The following is a 7,688-nucleotide window of genomic DNA, read 5'->3' as shown; positions in this document are numbered from 1 at the left end:
ATGCCCCGTGCCGGGCTCTGCAGCCGCTGGGGCGGCCGGGTGCTGCCCCTGCTCCTGGCCTACATCTTCTACCTGCTGCTCGGTGCCACCATCTTCCAGCTGCTGGAGAAGCAGGCAGAGTCTCAGTCCAGGGACCGGTTTCAGTTTGAGAAGCTGCGCTTCCTGGAGAACTACACCTGCCTGGACCAGCAGGCTGTGGAGCAGTTTGTGCAGGTGAAGGGGAGAGGCTGATGTGGGACAGGGGTGGTGGGGGGGATGCAGAATGCAGGTCTCACCTCGGGTCCAGAGCCATCACTGATGGCTGAGGCCCCATTTGGAAGCCGAGTGTGATGGGAACAGAGGGCCAGGGGAGACCTAGGCACAGATTCTGGCCTCCGGGGTCTATAACTGGATTGCTGTGAGACACTGGGCAAGTCACTTAACCTCTCTGGTCCCCTTCTAGGTGAGGAGATGTTTGAGAGCTGATTAAAAGCTCTTTCTAGGCAGCCACTTGCTGCATAAACGTGAACCGTGTGTCAGGGCTATCAGCATTGTACACACTTCTGCCCCCATGCTCCGGAGCTTCCCCTTCCCCGGCTCCGGGCAGCTTCTTCCTCTGCCCTCCCGCTAGCTCACCTCCCCCCTCCCCGGGATGCTGACCACACCGCGGGTGGGAGACGCAGATAAAGGTCAGGAGCAGCCACCACATCGGCCTCCGTGGACCTGGGCTTGATGAGCAACCGCCAGGGTGATTGAGCCCCACCCCTCTGGGGCCCACAGGGCGTCTCTGGTGACAGAGTGGGTCAGACCTGCTTGGGTCCCTTCTGTAGAAACTCTGGGGCCCCAGTCCCCTCTCCCCCGGAAACCAGCCAAAACCAGGTTGTTGTGGGAGAGGGTGAGACCAAGAGGTCCAGTGGGGGACAATACCCACTGCAAAGAAACAAGCCAAGTGCAGATTCATCACAATGACTGGTCTATACTGAGTGTTTATAATGTGCTCCAAACAGCAGGGAGCAGGGCCATCACGATGGGGTCCGACCAGTCCTGGTCCATCCCCCCGGGCCCAGTGCTTCCTATGTGTTTCCTCATAATTACCTATTGCCACCACTCTCTCAGGTTTGCAGGTGGGGACTGGGCAACAGAGAGGAGAAGTATGTTGCCCAGAGCTGCGTAGTTAATGGCAGAGGCAGAACTCGAACCCAAGCCAGCTGCTCCTCGCCACACAGGTTAACCTAAGTGCAGAGGGCAGCTCTCAATGTCTGGGCCCTGGCCTAGCAGCATCTGCCCCACGTGGGCGCTCCTCACAAAGGCCACCCCTCAGGTCCCACCCCAGACCTCCTGAGTCAGGAACTCCAGGGGGCAGCCGAGGCAACAGGCTGTGTGTTAACAAGTCCTCAGGCCACACTGATGGACCCCCAAGATTGGGGAATAGCAGGCCTAGGAGATGGAAGGTGGTCTGGCTGGTCAGAGAACTTTCTAGAGCCGTGAGAGGCCCTTTCTCCCAGGAAATGGGGCTTCCGGCCTCAGGTTTCACTTCCTTGCTCTCCAGCAGCACAGGGCTGGGACCACAGCACCCCAATCGGGGCTGAGAAGGGCTCAGGATGCGGAGTAAGGCAGAGGCCCTGGAACCCCCCCACCCTCAGCTCCTGGTTGGAAGCAATTCCCGGAGCTGCGGAGGGAACGGGCAAAGGACTGGTAGCTGGTATGTAATTAAAGGCACAGGCTTGACTGCAATCCTGAGGGAGGTGCCACTGATGAAAGGCCCCCAGACCTCCCCGGGGGTCCTCAGCATCCTTGGGAGGGACCCTCACTTGCCAGGGGATGTCCAACTGAGAGGCAGAAGAATGCCAGGGTAAGATTCCCAAAGAACACACATGGTGGTCATCTCTCGGTGTCAGCGCGGGATTGCTTCCAGGAAGCCCAGCGGATGTTCTCCTTGTCCGTGAATGTGAACCTAGCCGGTGTGCATCTCCTGGATACGGAGGGCCTGCTCTGCTGTTCAGATGACAATGGGGGGTGGAGCTAAACAGTAATAAAAACAGTATTGAAGGCCTACACCATCAGGGAACTTGCCCAGGGTGCAAGTCTGCCTTTCTCACCTGGGCGCCAGGATTCTTGGAGAAGAATGGACAGTCCGTTCGCACTGGGAGCCCCGCCCCCAGCACCCTCCGCATTGCGGCCCCGCCTCTGCAGGGTGGAGACCCCTAGGCTGGTGGAGGGGACAGCCGGGTCTTAGAACCAGTGCTGCTCCCATGGGCGAGGGTCTCTGGGGAGCGGGCGTGTTCTGGAATGTTCGGTTCTGGCCTCTCTGGGTGTGTGGGAAAGAGAAAGAGGCCAAGGTTCACATGAGACGAGGCCAATTCTGCCAAAGTGAGGAGAAGCAGACAGCCCTGATCACGACATCCAGACTGGCCTGGCCCTCAGAGGGGTCACCCCCAGCCCCGGCAGAGCTTGCTCACCAGGCCAGCGGGGAAACGGTTCCCACAGGCGCTGGAGGCTGGAGCTTCCTCCCGCCCCGCTCCCCCTGCCTCCCTCCGGCTTTGGGGGCTCTATCAGGTGGCTAGGCTGCACAGCTGGGGCAATTCACGGCTACAGGGGAGGGGTTTGGCAGAAGACGGGGGCGGGTGTCCTGCCCACCTCCGAGAGGGCTTGGCGGGGTACAGAGGGGCTTAGGCTTGAGTCTGCAGGGTTCAGGTTCTATAAACAATAGCATGCACACATGCGCAATATACGGCACACATGCACACACCACATGTATACAACACACCACACATATACACAACCAACACACACACACACACACACATAGGAGACCTTTGCCCTGGCCTCTGATGGAATTTCTCCTATAGACCTGGGACTCACCAGGGGGCAGCAGAGGGCAAGCCTTCCAGCTCACCTGGAAGCTCAGCGAATTCGAGGTCCTCTGTCCACCATCAGCCCCAAGAGAGGGCAGCCCCATGGCCTTCCTGCGGTCCCAAACCTCATGTTCGCGAGTACACCTTTCCAGGAACATCCAACCTGAAGTCTTCTCGTTGTCCTGGCAACCCCTGGGGTCTCACCCTCTTGGCTCTAGGCAATATCTCCCACCTGGACCACTCCATAAGCACCGTCTTCCCCCTTGGGGCCGTCTCCCCCCCCAACTAGCCACACTTAAAGCCCATATCACACTCAGCCCTTGGCCAGCGAAGCAGGAAGTGAGCTTGGAATTCAGCAACCTTGGGCAAGTCAGCCACTTTGAGCTTTAGTTTCCTCTTCCATGAAATGGGAATGTAACTAAGAACTTCCCCTGAGACAACAGGGGAGCGCTCAGCGGGGAGGCTGGCCACCAGCTGGTGCTGTCAGCAACCTCTTCCTCCCACCCCCTGCTGCTCCCCCAACCCAACAGGTCATCATGGAAGCCTGGGTGAAGGGCGTGAACCCCAAAGGCAACTCCACCAACCCCAGCAACTGGGACTTCGGCAGCAGTTTCTTCTTTGCAGGCACGGTCGTCACCACCATAGGTAAAGCGTTGGGGTGGAGAAGGCCACCCCCCGTACCCCCGCTGAAGTTTGAGTTCCCCAAAAGCAAAGGCCGAGACAAGGATGTGGTTTATCTCGGAGACGATTCTGGGAAGCAGGAGAAGTGGGAGAGTGAAACACGAAGAGGAGATAGGGCAACAGAGTTTGCAGTGATGAGCAGGGGACTGGTTAGGGCCATTGGGTCCAGCAGTGCTGGGGACCCTCTGAGAAGCCAAGGAGAGCCCAGCCAACCGGGGAGGAAGCAGGCTATTTATCTACCGACTCCTGCCCTGGCTGGTTGAGGACTGAGTCCGGATGTATGAATCCTCCACAGGACCAAACATGCTCCTGTGGCCCGAAGAACCCCTCGGGTGGAGAAAGAGGCAGGGACTTGGGGTGGAGAGTCCCCTGTGTGTCCAAGAGCTGTCCACTCAGCTGCAGCTGCTGTCCCGGTGTTCCCAGGGGACAGAGCACCAACAGCATCTGCTCTACTCCCTCAGCCAGAAAACCCACTCCCCCTCCCACAAGGAACCCCTCCATCCCGCGAAGCCCAGTCTCCCCATTCATTCAATTAAGTTCGGTTCCACACACTGTCCTTGAATTCAGGTGACATTAAAGCAGAGTGGAGGTGGCGGAGTATGACCCTGGATCAGACCCAAGGATAGAGTGTAGATAGCAGAGTATGACCTTGGATCAGACCCAAGCTTGGCTCTCAAGGAGCTTCTGATCCAATAATGAAGGATAAGATAAGCACGCTAAAAATAGGAGCACAGGGCAAACTAGATAGCTAGATAGGAATGACACAAAGCACTGTGGGGAATCACACCTGGTAAAGAGGAAGAGCCTGGCAATCAGGAGGGCTTCCTAGAGGTGGTGTTTTTGGAGATGAGCCTTCGAAGGATACTTACCGATCGAGATCATTCTAGAAGAGGTTGAGAAGAGTGTTCATGGGAACAGAGGAGATTTCCCTCCAACTCCCCCCCAACCCCCCAGCCTTGCACCTCTCCTCCCTCTGGTGGTGGAAAACCAGCCTCTGCTAGAGTGTCAGGGGGGCCATTCCGAACTCTCCCTTCCTCATATTTGCACCCTCTCCCCCACCTGCAGGATATGGGAACCTGGCGCCCAGCACAGAGGCAGGCCAGGTCTTCTGTGTCTTCTATGCCCTGGTGGGCATCCCTCTCAACGTGGTCTTCCTCAACCACCTGGGCACAGGGCTGCGTGCCCACCTGACCATGCTGGAGAGGTGGGAAGATCAGCCCAGACGCTCCCAGGTAAGGTCCTCCCTCCCCACAGCCACACTGGGACAGAGTCTGTTGCAGGTCAAGTCCCCCAGAAGCTGACACGGAGACAGAGATTGGCTCGCAGGGTGTTAGGGGTCGACACCCATGGAAGAAAAGGACCAGGTGGAGGGAGGAGCGAAATTGTGATGCAGGCTGGACAAAGCCTCAGCCCACCCCTCAAGGAGCTGGGCAGGTTCCGGTGGCACAAGCTGTCCCACAGTGGGCGCTGACGTGGCCAGGACTCTGCCCCAGCCTCAATCGGGCATGGCAAGGTGTGCCCTTGGCCCAGACTGAAATACACCCTGAGCGAGAGAGATGGCTGGAGGCCACCTGCTGGCGGCTTGGCTAGGCCTTCTTCGAAGGCGGATCTGTCTGGGCACACACTTCCGTGGTCATTAGAGAACTCCAATAGCCATCTCCACACCACCCTGAGCACGCCCAGGGCCCACCCTGTCCTCTGGTCCCTTGCAAAGCTATGCAAAGTGGCAGAGGTGTAGGACTGGGGACAGCTCAGTGACCGTCTTCCATCCCAGATCTGAGTCCTCGGGGTCCTGCATGTGTGGACACCAAACCTAAAGGCATTTCCTACTTGACCCACCGATACAATCCCGCTGACCAGCTCTTTCTCTGGCCCGGACAAGATCTCACACACACAGAGACACAACCCCCGCCCCACAGGGACCTGACTATGGCCCAGCCTGCTTCCTAGCTCACCCCAGACCCCCTCCCCTGCTTATAACCACGGGCCTTCCGAGCGGACTCAGAGGCTCCCCTGCTTCCAGCTGCTGCAGACCCTGGGCCTGGCCCTCTTCTTGGCACTGGGGACGCTGCTCATTCTCATCTTGCCGCCCATGATCTTCAGCCACGTGGAGGGCTGGAGCTTCAGCGAGGGCTTCTATTTCGCCTTCATCACCCTCAGCACCATTGGCTTCGGGGACTATGTCGTCGGTGAGAAAGGGGCAGACACAGATCACAGGGTTGGGGGCCACCGGGATTCGGGGGAGGGGGAGATGTCAGCAGAGGGAGGGGGGTAATTCTTGAGGACCAGAGAGCCCCTGGTTATTCAAGGGAGACAAACACTTTGTGACGCTGCTGCGAATTCTCACAGCAGCCTCAGAAGTCACTGGTCTGGGACCCCATCACCCTTCCCCCGCCCCAGGGGGAGGCTGGTGGGAACCCTTTCGGAACCTGGAGGATGGCTGTCCCTCAGACCCCTGGCACCGATCGTGTCCCCCTTCCCTGCCAGGCACGGATCCCAGCAAGCATTACCTCTCGGTGTACCGGAGCCTGGCGGCCATCTGGATCCTCCTGGGCCTGGCGTGGCTGGCGCTGATCCTCCCCCTGGGCCCCCTGCTTCTGCACCGGCGCTCCCAGCTCTGGCTGCTCGGCAGAGGCCTCGGTTTCAAGGAAGGGGGAGCCCCCGAGACCGAGGGGCTCCCTAGACCTCAGAAAACTCCCATCTCTGCATGAGCCCCCCCCCAAAACCATGGCCGCAGAAGCCCCTCCCAGCATCCTTTGTCCACCCCATAGGCCCCCTGGATTTCCTGCCACACCTCCTCCTCGGCCAACCCACTCACTTCCCAGCCAGAGCTGGTCTCAGGAGCTCTCCAGAGAGAGAAAGGAGACAGGAGGGCCCAAGAAAGTGACAGAAAGGAGACAGAACGGCAGACAGATGTGCGCTGTGATCCCTGAGCCCCTCCCTCCAAAGTGACCTGAGGGGACATCCCTGGTGGTCCAGCAATTAAGGCTGTACTCTTCCAATGCATGGGGCGTGGGTTCAATCCCCGGTCGGGGAACTAAGATCCCACATGCCGTGCAGCATAGCCAAAAAATTTAAAAAAAAAAAAAAAAGTTGAATCCAGACCTGGATCGTTATGACCAAATCTCCATCGCGCTTCCTGAACTGCACCCCACGCCCCACCCCAGAAGATCTCATACAGGAGGGCACACAAAGGACCACTGAATCTGCCGCATCTGACATGTGTGGGGCGTCATCAGGCCCCCAGTGTGTGTAGGGCGCTGGGCCAGGCTCCAGGGCAGCTACGGTGACACTCCTGCCCCCCAAGTGGAAGGACTAGACAAGCAGAGAGGCAACTCCGACCCAGTGGCCAAAACCTCACGGCAGGGGCAGACCAGGGTATGATGCGAACCCATGGGACCCGCTGACGCAGGCAGGGACTCTGTAGTCATCATCATGCAAAGAGGACGCCTGCCCTCAGGAAGCTCCTAGCTGGAGGGATGGGCAGGCTGCCTCTAAGTCTGCGAGTTCCCCTTGCCTAGAGGTCTAGAGCTGTCCAAGAACAAGGCTTCAACACTCCTGGGCGTCCCACCCACTTTCCCAGGGAATGGCCTCCCTTGACTGCCTCAGGGCACCCTTTGATCTCATTACCCCTTCTGGGCTCTTACCAGCCCTTCCAAACCCTCCCTGGGAAAACACCAGCCAGCTGATCCCAGGAGATTTCCAGGAAATGAGCTGTGAGGAAGCCCAGCCTCCACTGGGAATACTTAATGCAGCTTGGCCTCTCCCCTGCCAGACTGTGACACCTATGGCCAGAAGGAAAAGACAGATTTATACCAGTCCATCCCAAGGCCGGGGCTTCCCAGGTGAGGGCACTAGTGGTGAAGAACCCACCTGCCAATGCAGGTAGATGTTAAGAGACGTGGGTTCAGTCCCTGGATCAGGAAGATCCCCTGGAGGAGGGCATGGCAACCCACTCTAGTATTCTTGCCTGGAGAATTCCAGGGACAGCGGAGCCTGGCGGGCTACATACAGTCCACAGTGTCGCAAAGAGTTGGCCACGACTGAAGTGACTTAGCACACACGCACAAATCAAAAGGCCCGAGCTCACCAAGGACTGCAAACCTCTCTCACCAAGACAGACCAGGGGCCTCTGGAAGGGACTGAGGTCAGACCGTGAAGCCGAGAAGGCTC

General features: G+C 58.5%; 1 protein-coding gene across 1 annotated transcript; it reads left to right on the top strand.

The window, feature by feature from the left end:
• Window positions 1–6,226, top strand: KCNK16 (potassium two pore domain channel subfamily K member 16). Its single transcript, XM_061146072.1, has 5 exons — window positions 1–213; window positions 3,365–3,479; window positions 4,581–4,747; window positions 5,539–5,704; window positions 6,003–6,226. The coding sequence occupies exons 1-5, from the start codon at window positions 1–3 to the stop codon at window positions 6,224–6,226; spliced, it is 885 nt and encodes a 294-aa protein (XP_061002055.1).
• Window positions 6,227–7,688: the final 1,462 nt, after the last annotated feature.

Source organism: Dama dama, chromosome 7 (genome assembly GCF_033118175.1).
Source record: "Dama dama isolate Ldn47 chromosome 7, ASM3311817v1, whole genome shotgun sequence".
Classification (NCBI taxonomy): Eukaryota; Metazoa; Chordata; class Mammalia; order Artiodactyla; family Cervidae; genus Dama; species Dama dama.
Note: the sequence above shows the minus strand (reverse complement) of the source record. Positions and strands in the feature narration are given on the sequence as shown.